This window comes from Lemur catta, chromosome 4, assembly GCF_020740605.2.
Source record: "Lemur catta isolate mLemCat1 chromosome 4, mLemCat1.pri, whole genome shotgun sequence".
NCBI lineage: Eukaryota > Metazoa > Chordata > Mammalia > Primates > Lemuridae > Lemur > Lemur catta.
In genome coordinates this window covers 37154138-37173261 of record NC_059131.1, presented here as the reverse complement: position 1 = coordinate 37173261, position 19124 = coordinate 37154138, and the positions used below count along the sequence as shown (strand labels likewise).

The 19124-nt window shown below is 39.3% G+C and overlaps 1 protein-coding gene across 3 annotated transcripts in view; it reads left to right on the top strand.

The window, feature by feature from the left end:
• Positions 1–19124, top strand: part of FSHR (follicle stimulating hormone receptor) — a 168061-nt gene that overhangs the window by 134505 nt on the left and 14432 nt on the right. For 2 of the 3 annotated variants that reach the window (XM_045548867.1, XM_045548871.1), the window contains exons 5-8: positions 4831–4902; positions 6029–6106; positions 15127–15195; positions 15307–15381. In XM_045548867.1, the coding sequence (XP_045404823.1) occupies positions 4831–4902; positions 6029–6106; positions 15127–15195; positions 15307–15381 (294 nt within the window). The remainder of the gene's footprint in view (positions 1–4830; positions 4903–6028; positions 6107–15126; positions 15196–15306; positions 15382–19124) is intronic. The other variant, XM_045548870.1, reaches the window with a different exon arrangement.

The window sequence follows — 19124 nt, the reverse complement described above, 5'->3', positions numbered from 1 at the left end:
AATAAAGAATTGTATTTTTGTTTGGCATATGTGATAAGGTATATCTTGTCTTTTATTCTGACTGACTTTTCTCAGTCCAGTAGGCTAAGTATTTGCCTCCGCAGGAGGTTCTTGATAACCACAGATTGGTTTGGCTTATTGCTACTGTGAAGTTCGGAGGTGATAGGCTGGTGAGAATATGGGCCACCTCTGCTCAGGGAACCCCCCCCCAAGTCTTCTTGATTCCCCTTTCAGCACCCTAAAGCGCCTTCCAAAGCTGGCCCATCAAGCCCACACTTCTCTACCTAGCTTTAAAGTGTCCTGAGATCATGCCTCCTCCCTCCCTTTTATTTTCCTCTGTTTCCTATCCTCCCTCCCGCCTCTTGTGGTCCAGTTGTGCACATTTACTACTCTTAGTTTAGGCCAGAAGGCTCTGTACTCTGTTTTTTTTTCTTCCTCCTGTAAGCAGTCCTTCTCAGCTACTCCAGCCCACATTGCTCTCCCCTTCTCTGAATTCTTAAGGCACTCACAATCAGTAGCATACAGTTTAGTACTAGACCATTCTGAGTGTCTCTTCTGTGCTAGGCTTCTCAATTCACTTGCAAACTTCCTAAAACCAGCAACACAAGGAAACACAGAACCTGTTAAGAAAAAACAAGAACCCACCAACATCACTGATGATTAATGAAAGTATTAATACTGTTTAGGGTAATGAGCATCAGAGCCACAGGGTCATCTGTTCATGAAAGGCAAGTATATTAGCCTGGGGTAGGATAGGTGAGAATGAGGTTCCCAGCAATCACGGGGACCCCAAAAAGTTTATCCTGACAGGAGAGATGCTCATTTTCATTATTGCAACCTAAACATTAAGGACAATGAGGCAGGCATGGAAAGTGCTAACACCAGCTTAGAATGTGAAACTGGCTGTTGAGAGGGAAAACTCTGAGCCAGTTAGTTACCTTTCTTTAAAAGACCCATTTTCAGATCTTAAATTTGCTGACATTTTACCCTCAGGCCTTTAACTGTTTTTTGAAGATAAACCATGGTTGAGTGAATCAAAATAATTTTGCAGCGAACAGTCATTTGACCAAAGCAAACCCATTGAAACATAGAGTTCATAGCTGATTACTCACTTCCAGTCTCCATCAGACATGAATTTATTGATCAGAGGGGAAAAATGAATTGAAAAGTTAAGTGTTCATCCCAACTCTATTTCCTGTGTTATCTTGGGGTTATAGAGAGTCTCAGCTACAGAGTTATCACCAATAATCCATCTCACTAGATAGTCACTAGATCTTTTTAAGTGTCTTAAACTCAGCACTAGAGGAATAATTTTAGCCATTTTTGCAATGTGTTTTCTTTCCTATAAAGACCAACAATTTTAATGTGTATCTACAGATATATATATATTCCATAAGTATAGTGGCTATGGAAGCTTATGCTATTGATGTTAAATGATGTATCTGTACCATTCTTATTGGGCAATCATGAATTTTTCATTTCTTCAATTACATAAAACTCTTATTCAGTAAGAAAGATGAGCAAGTTGTTACCCATATAATGTCAAATCAGTTAGGTGTAATGAACACAGGTAATGAATAATTCCTTGTGAGCTCATCTCTTGACAACACAGAGCACATTACCTGGCATAAAGAACTTGGTAAACATCAAGTACGTTATATGTGCCAACCACTGTGCCAACAGTGGATTTTCAGGGAAAACATGAATCCTACCCTCATACGATTCACAATCTGGTTGAGGAGACAGATATTGGAAAAATAAATACAAAATAGTATGTATCTCAGAATTCTGATGAATGCTAAAAAGCCCTAAAAAGGATACGGCTATACTAGGAATAAATCAGGGGCCTAATTTCGATTAGCAGACAGGGAGTTCCTCTCTGAAGAAGTGACATTTGTAACTGAACTCTGAAAAATAAGTTAAATTTGGCCAGGTGGGAGCCTTCCAGATAATCACATGCACTTACCTAGAGACATGGAAGAACTTAAGAAACTGAGAGAAAGGCACTGGGGCCTAAGTGCATTGGGGAAATGGCATGAGATAAAGGTGCAAGAGTAGGCAGTAAGGAATATAAATTGTATGCTAATTATTATGGAAAAGAACTAAAGCCTTAGCAGCAAATGAGTACAGCAATCCGATTTACATTTTTTAAAAGCATGCTCTGTGTGCTGAATGGAGAATGGGTTGGAAAGGACAGGATTAAATGTGTAGAAAGCATGAGACTATTGCAAAAATCCAGAGGCAGGAGAATGGTAGCTTATTTTTGAGTGCTGTCAATGGACATGGAATCAAGATATATTTTGGAATTTAAAGGACTTTGAGATGGATTAGATATTAGAGAGTGAGGAAGAAGAAGCTGACTTTAGCTGTCATACTTCTAACAAATAATTGATGGATGCCAACACTATCTATGGAGAAGAACTGAAGAAGTTTAGTGGAAGTGACAGTAGGGGGGAAGATTATTTGGCTGCATCAATGAGACATTCAGGGGGATATGTGAAGTATCTTTAATTAGCAATAGACTATGGAGATCAGATGGCACATTTGAATCTAGGAGTCCCAACATTGATACTACTTAAAACCTTGGGAAATGAGATCTACCTAGTCAGACTATAGAGAAGGAAAGCAAAAAGCCCAGAGTACAAATAAAGGAAGGCAAATAAACAAAGAATGCTAAAAAGGAGTAACAGAAGAAAAGGAGGAATAACAGAAGAGTGCAAAATGACAGAAACCAATAGAAGAGAGAGACTGGCAAAGAGTACTGAATGATCTAGAAAGGTCTAATAAAATGAGAAGTTAAAGTGTTCAATAGATTTGGTAGTTAGTGGGTTGGTGGATTTTTGGCATGACAATCATAGTTTCAGTGAAGTGGGACCAGGTGGAAAATGAATGGAATATGAGAAAATGAAGACAGAGTTTATAAGACAACTTTCTAGAAACTGCAGTGAAAGAAGGAAGAGAAATAGGGCATTGTGCTAAGTGAAAGAAGCCAGACTCAAAGATTGCATTCTAGACAATTCCCCTGATATGACATTTTAGAAAAGGCAAAATTACAGGAACAGAAAACTGGTCAGTGGTTGCTAGGGACAGGAAGTACATGGAGAGGTTAATTACAAAGGAAAACACGGGAATTTGGAGAGTGATGGTACCATTCTATATCTGGATTGTGCTAGTGGTTACACAGCTATATGCTTTTGTCTTAACTCATAGACCTCTACACCAAGGAGAGTTCATTTTTCTGTATGTAAAGTTTTTAAAGTGAAAGAGCAACATAAAACATCCTCCAAAAAGTATATTAATAATCCCTTTCTCCAAATAAAAAGCAAAGGGAGATCATCCGAAGGGCTGTTGAAGTAATCAAAAGAAGAGTTGACCAAGAGGGGTTCTATGTGGATCGCTGGGAACCGAGAGGGAACAAAACATCTGGGAACCTTTACAGAGAACCCATAGGCAGGATCCACCAACTCTCTCAATATAGAGGCAGAGAATAAGATACCAAATCTACTTTAAAGTGATAAACTCGAAAAGACTTTTGGTCCTTCACAATGATGAGTGTATTAGTGAAAGTTCTTTATGTTGCAAGCAAGCAAGACCAACTCCAGCTTAGGTAAACCACACAGAAAAGGGAAATGGGAGTGGAGAGGTTTTAGAAGGATTTCAAATAACTCACAGGGCTGAGGGAAATGCTAAAGAACAATGTGTCAGACAATTCTCATGTGCCACTTAAAAATCTTCACTGATGAGGCAGTCAGTTCCACCCAAATTTCATCCAGCTTAATGAAAGTATAACTGGACATCACTCAGCCCTTCCTTGGATACCTCCCTCTTCCTGCCCCAGGACTTCTTGGGCACCACTGTAAGAGATGCTCATCAGGAACTTGCCGGCTACTCACAAATGTGCAAGCCAGAAGTGGGGAGTTAACACCATGGGGTCACCTTTGACCAAAAATAAAAGTCTCTGGATAAATACTTCCCCACACTACTCTCCCCTACTTACATCAATAGTTCTGAGATCCATTTGAAAAATCTCCTAAGTCAAGTTCTTGGGATTTAGGACTAATCACCAGTAGTGATGGCCAACTCAATAATTCATCCTTGTATTGATTAGCTTTCTTCCTTCCCTGTTTTACTGCCCTGCCCTGAATGCTCTGAACTCATATTATTAAATATATTACCCACAGTCAGATTTCATTGCAGGCCCTGCTTCCTGGGGAAAGCAGACTAAGACAACCAGGGAAGGATCCAGGGTAGGTCTGGAATTTTCAGCAACAGGAATTTATGACCATCCATCCCTTAAGTGTGGCAGCAGCAGAAAACTCACCTCTAATCTACCTCCAACCACTTTCCAGGAGAGAGTCTGATTGGCCCCACTCAGGTCACATGCATACCCTGGGGTCAAAGGACATGGAATCTCATGCTCTACTCCCAAGAGAATCACTTGGTGTGGGGAAGGGGCAGTTCTCCAATGAGTATGATAAGGTTGGATGTAAGGGACAGTTTAGGAAAGTTTTGTTATCTAGTTGGAAGTTCCTTTGGGATCATATTAATTTATCAATCTTTTTTTAATGATGTATTAAACATTGTAGCATCCTAGTCCCCTTGTGCCTGAAGTGTAAGTTTCTTTTCTCTAAGAAATCAGTGGCTTACTAGACCTGGAGAGAATCTTAAAACAGAAAACATAAGCATAATTCAGGTATATTATGGGCTTTTTTTTTGGTCGATTTTTCTGATGGTTCAAAATTGATATCTTGATTTTGAAAAGTTCATACTCTAAAAATTGTTTCAATAGCCAGCTCTCTTTTTACTTACTCTCATCTTGTCTCTCTCTAGGTTAATATCCAACACAGGTATTAAGCACTTGCCAGCTGTTCACAAGATTCAATCTCTCCAAAAGGTTTTACTGTAAGTTTTCCCATGAGCACTTACCAACACTTTACTCAGTAGCTATCTTTCCCTGCAGCCTCCTGGGCCTCTAACATGCATTGTGTAGTCTACATCCTCCAAAAGCATTACTCTGGGTAAGCAGAGATAGGAAGGCAAGCAATAAGGTTCTTGGTTTTACCTGCAGGCCAGTGAGTTCCAGTTTAGAGGAAGTCACAGACTCCTCAGTAAGAGTATTATCAACAGAGCTAGGTTATAGTAAAATCTGCAAGTCAAGCCTTTTTTCACTTTAAAAAAAAACTGCCTGACAAACAAATCCATACCAATATATTAGTGACTGGCTGTGTTTGCCTTTTCCCAAAGTATCTTGGTCATGTTGAAAGATGAGGAGAAAAGGCAATGTAGAATGGCGACTATTTCCAGTAGTGAAATTACAAGAATATGGACAGACCCAAAAGGAAGAAGCTGGGAAGGGGTGTAAGGAACTAGGGAGGGAGGAGGGAGGAGAGAGAGAAAGATAGAGAATCTTTCAGAATTTCTCAAATTGTTCCAAGCTGTTACTACATTACTTTTACAGCCGTTCCTTCTACATTTATATATTAGATCAGACCTAACAGGAAGTATGATAGGAACATGAGAAATACAAATAGAAAAATGACAATTTCCCCATCCTTTCATCCAGAAAAAGAAAAATCAATGATAAAATTGTTCTGTGACCCAAGGAGAATAGAAAGAAAGAACCTAGCTGTAAGAAGGGGGATTGAGATGGGAGGAAGAAGGTGGCTCAACTTTGGTATGGATGCAAAAGGTCAGTTTAAATGTTCTACATTGATCCAAGACCAACTATGGAGGCAACGCTAATAAATGAGTATGTTAGAGAGAACTTTAACACAATGAAATTAGCTAAGAAAATCTTCAAAGAGAAAAGACATTGTATGTCTATAAATCCATTTTTAAGAAGAATGGACATACTAAAGATAAATTAGAGGCCATCTATTTCCCAAACTTTACCTTATTATCCTATGAACAATTACTAATTGTATTAAATCATGACCTCAGCTAAAGACCAATCATGTCAAGTAAACTAAATGTGGGAAGGTTACACAAGTAGAATTGATATAAGTATCTTATTTGTTTTTTCTTCTAGAGACATTCAAGATAACATAAACATCCATACAGTTGAAAGAAATTCTTTCATGGGACTGAGTTCTGAAAGTGTGATTCTGTAAGTAAGGAAAACATCCAACGGAATAACATTTTGATTTTTCACTTAATGATCTCTTATAATGGGATGCTCCTTTTTTGTTTGGGTAACTTTGGCATTTTCACCATTTAAATCTGTGTTTTTCTCTTATATTTACATTTCAGATTCACAACATGAAGTCATGTTAATAATTTATGATTCTGTGGTGCAATTCGAGTATTTAAAATTGCTCTTTGAATGATGGTCTCCTGCAATGCAACATCTGTTCCAAAGGACAGAATAACTCATGCATCAATAAAGCTAGTTATTGCCTGACAAGTCTTTTGTTGTCCCAAAAAAAAAAAAAAAGATCAGGAAGGAGGCAGAATAGGAAAGATATGACTATTTCCTCATAACCATGTTAAACAGCTCAGCTCCTGTTCAGGCCCACACTGAGCATGAGATGACTTCTCATTTTCTTGGAACAATCATATTTTTTAATGAGCTTGAGTTATTCTGTCTTTTGAGAAAGTTTTTAAATGCACTCTGTGTCGTTAATGAACAACCTTCCAATATTGTGTGCCAATGGCCAGGGTGGCAGTTTACTGACTCCCAGATGGCAAAGAAATGTGGCACTGTGGGCTACCATGTATTCATGGGATCCATGCAAGTGATACACACAGAATGACATTTTGGGAACCAGTAATTGCAAATTACATCTGTAAGATAAGAAAACTATTTTATCTTTCTAATTTAAAAAATTATTGCATTTTAAAAAAAAATACCAGTACGAGTTTTTAAAACATGTACAAAAGGTAAGTTCAAAAAGAATTTTAGTCCTTTTCAAAGTAAGTATTTAATTCAGAGTTCCAGCTGTTGAGAGAGAGAGAGAGAGAGAAATAGTAGGCAGAGATGATACATCGATGAGTAAAGCCAAGCACTATATTTGACATTAATTATTTACAGAGAACAATGGAAAAGGTTTGAAAACAGGTTAGCATAGAAATGGAATGTGTGAAGGGAAAAATAAAATTAAACCATGTATTCAGAGTGCCTAGTATTAGGACAAAAAAAAAAAAACATAGGTGAGTAATATGAAATCCTTTCACTTAAGCACATGGTATTTGGAGTGGGGGTGGGGTATGTGTGTTGAGATGAGGTGACGGAGGCCTGGGAAGAGTGAGAAAGAGAAACAAAAAGAAACAAACTAATTAAAATACAAGCAAAATGAATAGTGTGCAATATAAAAAGAATAAGCAATCACCCTAAGAGTAAAGAAGGCATAATTTATTCTGACTAGCCTCTGATATGAGGGTTAAAGGAAGAGTTAAATAGGGAAAGAAAGCTGGGGGAAAGAGGTTGTGTTTGAAATGGGCTTTAAAAAATGAGGGGTAGTTCGCTTGTGAGTTGGCAAAGGGCAAACAAGGGAAATAGAATAATCAAGGACATGAAGGTTAGAAACAAAAATAACAACACAAAGAGCTTTTGGAAAATGATGAATACGTGAGTGAGGAATGCTGGCCTGCTGGATTGTAAAGCAAACAACAGTAAAAGGATTCCTGAGCTACAGCACAGACAGATTAGTGATAAATGTCATCAGTTGTACCTGGATGTTTGTTCCTTTGATTCTTACTCAAAACATGTCACTTTTAAATAGTGACTTAAAATTAATGTTATAATGTGGCAAATTAATATTTATTTTCATATAAAATATACAATTAGTAGGAGTCTCACAGTTCTGTACATTGACCTGCATCTTTTTTCTTCAAACCATAAGACATTTTAAGCTACTTAGTCTCAACTCTCCCCAACTGGAGGAAAAAGAAACTGAGGAAATAACCTCTGATGTAGCCTTGCAAACCCAATGCTACAAAAGAAACATAGATCCTGTACACTCTTCACTAAGTCCTATTTGTGGATACTGTGATTCCCCAGAATTTAGGAATACACTTTTCAAGAGAGGATAATTTTCTTTTAACAGCCAATGCTTCTCAGACATGTCTCTAAAGGATAAATTCCCATTTGTGAGAACAACATCTATTTTTCCTACCTTGGCTGCCCCTTAATCCATAGACAACAGAATCGGAAGATTCCTACTCAACATAGCTTACGTCTCCAACTGATCTTAGTTTGGGTGCTTTATCTGATGCAGGGGTACTTTTCATCCAGCAGGATCATCCAAGCACACTCGAGGGAAAAAGCATGGCTAAAATGGCACTGATGGTTGACAAAGCTTTCTATCAATAGCATTTTTCAAAATTCTGAGGCTCTCTTCTAAAACTAAATATATTTTTTAAGCATCACAGCAATGAGGGATTATCAGACACTTGGTTACTGAGGCAGGGGAATTAGCAGGGGGGGAAAAAAAAAAGCCCACCATGTGGAGGCCTCAGAGACCTTCCCCACTCCCACTCTGCCCTGGCAAGCAAATTGCCTGAATGGGGGAAGCACCTGGCTATGGCCAGCCAGGAGAATGGCCTAATTCAGAAGACATGAAATGAGGGGAGCTCCCAGCACACTCTGAGGCTTGTTTCACATGTCACCTTCCACCTCCCTTGCCTGCCCCTCAGTGAGTTTTAATTGGCCGGGTCCCCCAGCACCTTCACTCTTTAGGATGAGGGCAGACTGCTTCTGTAGCCTCCTGAGCCTCTGTTGAGTGAGCACATTGGTCAGGAAAGAAAAGGATTAAGGTAAGCTCCTGCTGCACTTACTTCTTAGCTGATGCTTTGCCCAGGTTGATGTTGTCGTCGTCATTATCATCTGGTTTTAAAATAGGTACTATGTTTCTTAAGAGACTAGGAGTGCACTTAATAAATGTTAGCTTCCCTTTGTTAGCAGTCTGAGATTCCTACAGCCTAACAAACCCAAGGGCATCAGTTCTGGAAATGGTTTGTTTTTTATCTTTTTTTTTTTTTATTGTTTCAAAATAAGTGGGTACGAATGTTTTTGGTTACATGAATCACTTTTGTGATGCTTGAGTCAGGGCTATAATTGTGGCCATCACCAAGATAGCATTCACTATTCACTGTACCCATTAAGTAGGTTTTTGCCAATCCCGTCCCCCTCCCCCCTACTTGATTTCCAGTGAAGTTTACTTCCATCTGTGCACATGTGTGCTCATCAGTTAGTTCCAATTTAACAGTGAATACATGTGGTCTTCATTTTTCCATTCTTTGGATGCTTTACTTAGGATAATAGTCTCCAGTTCGATCCAAATTGTTGCAAAAGGCATTAATTCATCCTTTTTATGGCTGAGTAGTATTCCATAGTATATACATACTACATTTTGTTAATCCACTAATGAACTGATAGACTCGGGTTGATTACACATCTTTGCAATTGTGAATTGTGCTACTATAAACATTTGAGTGCAGGTGTCTTTTGGATAAAATAACTTTTTTTCCTTTGGGTAAATATCCAGTAGTGGGATTGCTGGATCAAGTGGAAGTTATGCTTTTAGTTCTTTGAGGAATCTCCATACTGCTTTCCATAGAGGTTACACTAGAGTTTGCAGTCCCATCAATAGTGTAAAAGTGTTCCTTTCTCTCTGCATCCACACCAGTATCTACTGTTTTGGGACGTTTTTTATTTTTATTTCAGGATATTATGAGGGTACAAGCATTTTGGTTACATTTTATGTCTTTGCCTCACCCAAGAAAGATTTAGAGGCTTGCCATTCCCCTCTAAAATGCTCACCACATCCATTAGTTGTGAGTTCACTGCCCCCCAACCTCCTAATCCCTGGAGAATATTACTACTGTGTGAGTACCATAGTGATCAGGCAGTGCCAATTTGATGGCAAGTACATGTAGAACCTATTCTTCCCATCTTGTGATACCTCACTTCAGATAATGGGCTCAAGCTCTATCCAGGAAAATATAAGAGGTGCTAGGTCACTGTCATTTCTTATAATTGAGTAATATTCCATTGTATACCTATACCAAATTTTAATAATCCACTCATGAATCGACAAGCACTTGGGTTGTTTCCATATCCTTGCAATAGTGAATTGCACTGCCATAAACATTAAGGTGTAGATGTCTTTATTATAGAATGTCTTTTGCTCTTTGGGGTAGATGCCTAATAGTACTATTGCTGGGTTGAATGATATTTCTGTTTTTAGCTCTTTGAGGTATCTCCAAATTTTTTTTCACAGAGATTGCACTAATTTGCAGTCCCACCAGCAATGTAAGAGTGTTCCCATCTCTCCACATCCTCGCCAGCATTTGTTGTTTTGGGATTTTTTAATAGAGGCCAATCTCACTGGGGTTAGGTGATATCTCATTGTGGTTTTGATTTGCCTTTCTCTAATGATTAGAGATGTTGAGCATTCTTTTATGTGTTTGGTGGCCATTATTCTGTCTTCTTTTGAAAAGTTTCTGTTCATTTCCTTTGCCAATTTATTGATGGGGTTGTTTGATTTTTCCTTCTTGATTTTTTTAAGTTCTAGATAGATTCTTGTTATCAGCCCTTTATAGGATGTGTACAGAGCAAATATTTTCTCCCATTCTATAGGCTGTCTATTCGCTCCAGTGGTAGTTTCCTTGGCTGAGCAAAAAGTTTTTAATTTGATCAGATCCCACTTGTTTATTTTTGTTGCTGCTGTGATTGCCATTGCAGCCTTCTTCGTAAATTCTTTGCTTAGGCTTATACCTAGAAGAGCTTTTCCTACATTTTCTTCTACAGTTCTTACAGTTTTATGCCTTACATTTAAGTCTTTTATTCATCTTGAAATAATTTTTGTGAGTGGTGAGAAATATGAATCTTGTCTCATTCTTCTGCATGTGCCTATCCAATTTTCCCAGAACCATATGTTGAACATGGCTTCTTTTTCTCAGTGTATATTGTCTGCTTTGTCAAATATCAGTTGGCTGTATGTGGAAATTTTATATCTGGATTGTCTGTTCTGTTCCATTGGTCTATGTCTCTATTTTTGTGCCAATACCATGCTGTTTGGGTTACTATAGCCTCGTAGTATAGTTTGAAGTCTGGTAATATGATACCTCCAGATTTGTTCTTTTTGCTTAAGATTGTTTTGGCTATTCAGGCTCTTCTCTGGTTCCAAATGAAGTGTAGAATTTTTTCTAGATCTGTGAAATATAAAATTGGTATTTTGATAGGGATTGCTTTGAATCTGTACATCACTTTGGGTAGTATGGACATTTTAACTATGTTGATTCTACTGATCCATGAGCATGATGTGTTTTTCCACTTGTTTGTGTCTTCTGTGATTTCTTCCCTCAGTGTTTTATAGTTCTCCTTGTAGAGATCTTTCACCTCCTTGTTTAAATATATTCCTAAGTATTTTCTTTGTTGCTATTGTGAAAGCTATTGGGTCTTTGATTTAATTATCAGCTTCACTATTGTTGGTATATAGGAATGCTGCTGATTTGTGTGCCCTGATTTTGTAACCCGAGAATTTGCTGATTTATCAATTCCAGGAGTCTCTTGGCAGAATCTTTAGTGTTTTCGAGACATAAAATCATATCATCAGCAAAGATTTATAGTTTGACTTCCTTTTTCCCCATTTGCATACCCTTGATTTTCTTCTCTTGCCTGATTGCTCAGGCTGGGACTTTCAGCACTATGTTGAATAGAAGTGGTGACAGTGGGCATCCTTGTCTTGTTTCAGTTCTGAGTGGGAATGCTTTCATCTTTTCCCCATTGAGTATGATGTTGGCTGTGGGTTTGTCATATATGGCTTTTACAATTTTGAGATATGTTCCTTCCATGCCTTATTTGTTGAGGGTTTTTATCATGAAAACATGCTAGACTTTATTGAATGCTTTTTCTGCATCTATTGAGATGATCATACGGTCTTTGTTTTTGCTTCTGTTTATGTGGTTAATCACATTTTTTGATTTAGGTCTCTGGGATGAAGCCAAGTTTGTCATGGTGGATTATTTTTTTGATGTGCTGTTAAATTTGGATTGCAATAATTTTATTGAGGATTTTTTCATCTGTAGTCATAAGAAATATTGGTCTGTAATTTTCTTTTCTTTGTTGTGTGCTTTGCTGGCTTTGGTATCAAGTTGATACTGGCTTTGTAGAATGCATTGAGGAGGATTCCCTCCTTCTTTCTCAATGTTATGAAATAAATTCTGCAGTATGGGTACCAGCTCTTCTTTGTAGGTCTGGTAAAATTCAGCTGTGAATATGTCTGGGCAGGGGCTTTTTTTGGTTGGAAGATTTTTTATTAATGTGTTAATCTCACTGCTTATTATTTGTCTGTTCAGGAGTTCTAGTTCTTCCTGTTTGAGCCTTGGGACATTGTGTGTTTCCAGGAATTTGTCCCTTTCCTGAACATTTTTGAGTTTATGTGCATAGAGATTTTCATAGTATTGAGAGATGATATTTTCTATTTCTGTGGTATCAGTTATAATATCTCCTTTTTAATTTCTGATTGAGCTTATTTGGATCCTTTCTCTTCTATTCCTGGTTAATCTAGCAAGAGGTCTATCAATTTTATCTTCTCAAAGAACCAACTTTTTGTTTCATTAATCCTTTGTATTTTTTTGTTATTGCTTTCCATTTTATTTTGTTCTGCTCTGATCTTATTTCTTTTCTTTTGCTGTCTTCAGGTTTGGTTTGCTCTGCCTTTTCTAGTTCCTTGAGCTATATGATTAGATTGTTTATTTGCGATCTTTCTTTTTGATGTAGGTGTTCAAGGCTATGAATTTTCCCCTTAGATTTTGGTAGCTTTTGTCCCCTTTGTCATTCAATTTGAAGAATCTTTTGATTTCCATCTTAATTTTATTATTGACGCAATAATTGCTCAGCAGCAGGTTGTTTAATTTCGATGACTTTGTGCAGAATTGAATATTTCTCTTGGAGTTGATTTCCAGTTTTATTCCACTGTGGTCTGAGAAGATACATAGTATGATTTCTATTTTTTTGAATTTGTTGAGGTATGTTTTTTTGGCCTAAGATATGATCAATCTTTGAGAATGTTCCATGTGCTGATGAAAAGAATGTATATTTAGTGGTTTTTGGATAAAATCTTCTGTAAATGTCTGTTAGGTCCATTTTTTCTAGCATCCTGTTGAAGTCCAGTGTTTCTTTATTCATTTTCTGCTTGGATGATCTGTCTAGTTCTGTCAGTGGGGTGTTGAAATATCTGGAATTATGATGCTGCTGTTTATCTCTTAGATCTAGCAGAATTTGCTTTATGAATCTGGGTGCTTCTGTGTTAGGTATCTAAATATTTAGGATTGTTATATTTTCTTCTGGACATTATTTGGTTTTTGTGTCCTGATCTATTGTTGATATCAAAAAAAAAAAACCCCTCCCCATATGACAGTATGTGTTCAGAAAATCTAGCAAGAGAAAGAGCTACTTTGAACACAATAATTATTTTAAATTAGTCTATATTTTATTTAATCATAGAAACATCTATTTGCAGGACATATATGTGCAGGAAATACCAATTATCTAGCCTATAGAAAAATAGGTAGAACACATCTAGATTTGCACACCCCTTCTGTCAAATTAAGGGTCAGCCAGCTATATACAACCCACAGGCCAGATCCAGCTCATGAGCTAAAATAGGAAATAACAACATTGAACCTAAATTAAAGAAAATATAATTTTGTCATTTTTAATATTTGACCTATGTTACCAAAAAGTTATACTCAATTAGTATATTTTAAATTTGGTCAATAAAAAAATTGTGGAAATTATTTCCTAAGTACCTAGATAATATCCTTGATTTTGCCTCTTAGCCCATAAACCCTAACTTTACTATCTGGCCCTTTACAGAGAAAGTCTGCTGAACCCTGTGTTTGACCCAAAGCCCCCAGGGATCCTCATCCCACAGGTTAGGGGCAGCTGCCCCAGAAACTCTCACTAATCTGGGACAAGTTGACAAAATAAGTCAGGAGCCTGGAGGTTCCTGGGAGAGGGTTTCTCATGGGTAGGAGGAAGTGGGCATGTTGGGAGTACATAGCCACTTCCTTCCATCAGAACCTACCAATTGTTTGCAAATGTTTTAAGAGATTTACCTTGCTCCTTTCTGAATTTTTGAGCTAACTAGCTTTCAAGAGGAGGAAACAGACATACACTTGTTCTCCTGTGATTTTAAGTGTTTTCTAGCTACCCATTGCAGCCTAAGAAATAGAGTCCTGAACACATAGGAGCTTCTCTGGGTCCGCTTTTTGAACAGTGTTATTTATAAACCCACTAATCCTGACACGGAAAAGAACTCGACAGCAAAACAAGAGCAGGTGGTCAGAGGCTCTTCGGGCTAAGCACTCCTGACCTTGGATATCTGTTTTTGTTTTCAGACCTACTCAGCAGTAGAGCAAGGTAGAACTGTGGGCCCAAGGTGTCCTTGGGGTCCCCTGTCCAGGCAACCCTGCTCACTGACCTACTTAGCACAATCAGGGTGACTGTTCTATTCCCACCCCCCACCTCCCTCAGAGCTTCCTCCCATGCCCATCCACACCACCTTGCCCTGCCACAGCCCACAGTCTCTGTAATTGATTTCTCTTCCTTTCTGGCTTAACCCAGAGCCACCTCCACAAACCTCCAATAACCAGGTCCCCACGGGTCACAGGAGATGTTCAGGTTGTCTGACAACTTAATTAGATCACTTTTTGATGACAGCCAGGCCTGCTGCTATGGGTAAGCATGGGTGAAAGGCTTAAAGCCTTAGAGAAAGGTGACACAAAATGTTCTTTCTCTGTCTTATAAACACTTGTTCAATAATTGTGTGATTTCTGTTCCTTCAGGATGGGTGAGATCTGTCTCCTCCCTCCATGACATCTACTCATGTGTGCAAAAACCTTACAGTTACAGGATTCAGGCTACTCTGCCTAAGTGGGCCTTTTCAAAATTAAATTTCATCTATTCCTTTGAATAGATAATACAAACTTTAAAAGTTACAAAAGGTTATATGGTGATAAATCAGTCTCCCTCACAACGCTGTCCATGAGCTTTAAGGGTGGCACTTTCTTTATGCCACTAACTTGCACTGTCTGGCCTGGCCCTGTGCTTCCAGTTATGAAATCCATGTAGTGTTTGCATCTGACATTATTGTTTTTTTAATGGGCCTTTTATTTCAGATGGCTGAGTAAGAATGGGATTCAAGAAATACACAACTGTGCATTCAATGGAACCCAACTAGATGAGCTGTAAGTAGCCCTGACTATTCTTCCAGGCCATTTAGAGGGAAATGGCTCTTACAGCAGCAATATTTATATGGCTTTGTGTTTTTCTTCTTCTTTCCTCATCTCCATCCCCAGGAATCTAAGTGATAACAATAATTTGGAAGAATTGCCTAATGATGTTTTCCAGGGAGCCTCTGGACCAGTCATTCTGTGAGTAGCATCCCCCGTTTCTGTGTGTAAGAGCTCAGTTTGTGTAAGTTAGAAGTCGACTCTCTCCACTCAAAGAAGCTTCCCAGATAGGGCTGGCAATCAAGGTAGATTTTTATTCATGTCATCTACAAAGATTTATAGGGATAATTTAGGGCCAATCCACAGTCTAACTTTCAATAAAATAGTAACAGTAATAATAGCATGTAATGAGCACTTACCGAGTGGGCAGTGTTTTAAGACGTTAAGATGCATTTTCTCATTTAATCCTTATAATAACCCTCTGTGGTAGGAGCTATTATTCCCATTTTAGAGAAGAGAAAACTACTTTCTCTGGAGGGGTTGATTAACTCTAGGTCATGCAAGTGTTATGGCAGAGATTCAAAGCTGGACTGGTTTGACCCATGGTACACCACTCTGCACTATGTCTCTTTCCTGGAAGGGAAAGCACAGTTCTCCTTCCTCACCCTCAACATCCAGGAATTTCCTTCAACCCAGCAAGACCCACAGGCACATTATTTTGGGATCCTCTTTCCAGCTACCATGGGATGCATCCAGTGCCTCATAGCCCTGCATCCATACCTCTCCTATTGTCATTTCTTCACCCCCGTATTTCCCTCAACAAGTGACTTTGTCCCTCTTCTTTCCTTATCTACTCTGCCCCTTCCCATCAAGGATCATTCTAAGTCCCACCTCCTCGGGCCTCTCTGACAACCTCAGCCACCAGTGACTTCTTCCTGTGGCTCCAGTAGCCTTTGTGGCTTCTTGGAGGGAGAGGGTAGTCTGCATCACAGTTGCCAAAACACTTTTTAAACATGTGTTCTTCTGGGTTCTGAGCAAGACCTTCTAAGTTTGCTGGAGAATGTACTTCAGGAAGAAGAAAGGAACCCAGAAGGCAGGCATGAGATGCAAGAAGGAATGGTGAGCAAAGAAATGGATAAACTTGTGAATAAATCTAAAACTTTACTGGAAGAACCTTAGGTAACCTGCCTAAAGTCAATTCAGGCATTTGGAGCCACTCATCTGAACCTCTTATTGAGCAATCAGCATAGGTATATGTGGTTACCTAACTACCTACCTACTAAACATCTGTCAACATCACTTTTCTTTTCACCAAATAGCTTATATTCTCCTTCAGGCTGGAACCTATGTATCTCTAGAATTAGACCCTGTATGGTAGAATGAGAACTACAAAAATGTTTATTATTGATGATAAAGGGTGTATTATGACCCATACCTGGGACTCTGCCCCTTTGAAGAAAGAAATGTATGCTTTAAGACAGATTTATCATCCTGACCAAATTTAAAGATTATTCCAGAATGCCTGGCTTGACATAGGCAACCTCTGCAAAAGGAGGGAGCATTGGCACGATTAAAGCAGAAGTGCCAGAGCCAGATTGCCCTGGTTTAAAACTAGTGCCTTTGCCTCTCTAAGACCTCTGTTTCCTTGCCTAAGAAATGGCAAAAACAGTAATGCCTATTTCCTAATATTGTTTGAAGTTAAAAAATACATATGTAAATGTTTTTTTTTTTTTCACTCAGTGAATAGATTTTAAGCACCAGCTCTATATCATACCCTATGTATAGTGCAGGGAACAAAAGAAAGTTCTTCCACCCAGAAAGCTTATGTTCTCATGGTGGGGGAGGGCAGAGGGGAGCCAGACAGTAATCCACAACTTAATACATGAGGTCATGATAGGTGCTATGAAGTACAAAGCAGGACACAGTCCTAACAGATGAAGGGTGCTGGGCCTACAGTCTATGTGCTAGTAGTATACAAAGTACCTAGAACTTCCGATGCTTAGTTAATGGTCCCTGTTCTTTGACTATGGGGAAGACAAATGACCTTTACAAAGTACCTTTGACCCCCACAATAGCAGTTTGTCAATTTTACTTAGCTAAAAGCCCTAAGAGTTTTGAATGTTCTTAAATAGGCACCTCTATCTGCTCATGGCAGAATGTATCAGTGAAAGGGTATGTTTCCATATGTGACCTGTAACAGGTACAGTATTGAATCCATAGCACATTAACCCACTGTCTGCTCCTGAGAATGTTTAAGATGGAAAAGATCGCCAAGTCCTTCATCATCCAGCTGAGGAACCAGGGCCAGAGGAGGAAAGTGACCTGTTAAAGCTCACACTACAGCTGGAGGTGGCAGAGCCTGGGCCAGAAACTAGGCTTCTGCCTCACATTCCACGTGTTCTCACCATATCATGTTGCTATAAGCAAGTTTAATCAAACATATAAAAGTTATTCAAGAAGGCCCCTGCAACGGGCTGTGAACTGCAATAGAGGGGAAATTAATTATTAACATCAGCTTCTCAGCCTAGGAGCACAAGTCAACGATATATCAACATGGCACAGAAGAACATCATCTCCTGAGGTTGCATAAGCAGGTTCCAGGCCAAGGCACTGCACAACGTATCGCATAGAATGTTTAACAGAGAGCACAAAACTCAAATCCCCAGCCAGCCCTGCTGGGCACGTGGGCAAGAAGAGAGCCTGTGTGAAAGCACCAGAAGCAGTTCTGCAGTGTCCTCGAGCTATAGGCCTGTTGTTTTATTCCTTTTACCATAAGAACATCTCTGGCCAGAATTAAGTGAATAAAATTTACAGAAAATCCAATGGAATTATGAAGCACTTCCATGACTTAAAAGAGAAGAGAGCAATAATACAGTTCCACATCTTTTCATCTCCACGCCAAATACTGGCTGAACGCCCAGCCTATAAATACTAGTTTCCTTCCCCTCCCATTAGCGGCATAAGAATTGATCACCTTAACATCAAGCCTCCCTTTCTGGGGCTTTCAGGTTAGTCCACAGATGTCCTTCATGCCTCTCCACCTGCTAATTTAAGATGCAAGAAGATGAATGGCCTATCTTGTTTCCCACTTCTGCACCCTGAAACACCAAGCACGTTGGTGCTAAGCTCTGGCCTGAGAGGTGCTTCTGCAGAAGACTGGCCCACCTCAGGCTATGAGTTAGGAGTGGGAATGTTTGCAGACTGCTCACCCTACAGCATGTGCTGTTCGTGCCAAGGATATGACTCTGCCTTGGGTCAGATTGTGATATATTTGCATGCAGGAGGCTTACTGGAGAGTGCTCTCAGCGCGCATGGAGAATGCTTGATGGAAGCAGAATCAGGCTCAGAGGGAAGTTGAACTGCAATGCACTTGCAACAGAAGGCTCAGAGGATCTCACAGGGAGCTCTGGAGGGAGGATGGTCCTTCAAAGTTGTACTGAATTAAGGCAAGGGGCCAGTCCTCTGCGACAACAGTCATTAGGTGCAGACTGTCTCTTGGGAGAAGCCAAATCTTCCTTATATCAGCCAAAGGAAATTCCCAGAGTAGACCCTGGCTATGAATTACCCCTGCTCTAAGTGGTTCTCAACTGCCCTGGAGAAGTGGTTTTAAATTTGTGCATCAAAATCACCCAGAGGGATTACAAAACCTCAGAATGCTGATCCCCACCTTCAGAGTTGACTCATAAAGCCAGAGTTGAGACCTGAGAACTTGTATCCCTAATAACTTCCCCAGTAAAGCTGCTGGTCCAGAGAGCATTCTGGAAATCACTTCCCAGCCTCCAAAATATTTCCTCCCTGAGCTAACTGCGGTGGATCTTCTTCCCCCACAGGCTTAGTCCTTTGCCCCAAGTAGATATGTGAAAAGGATTCTAAGGGAATGCACCCAAGCTCCTTTCTAGTTGAGTGAAGAATGGGGAGCCTCTGATCAGCTGATGGTGCGAGGG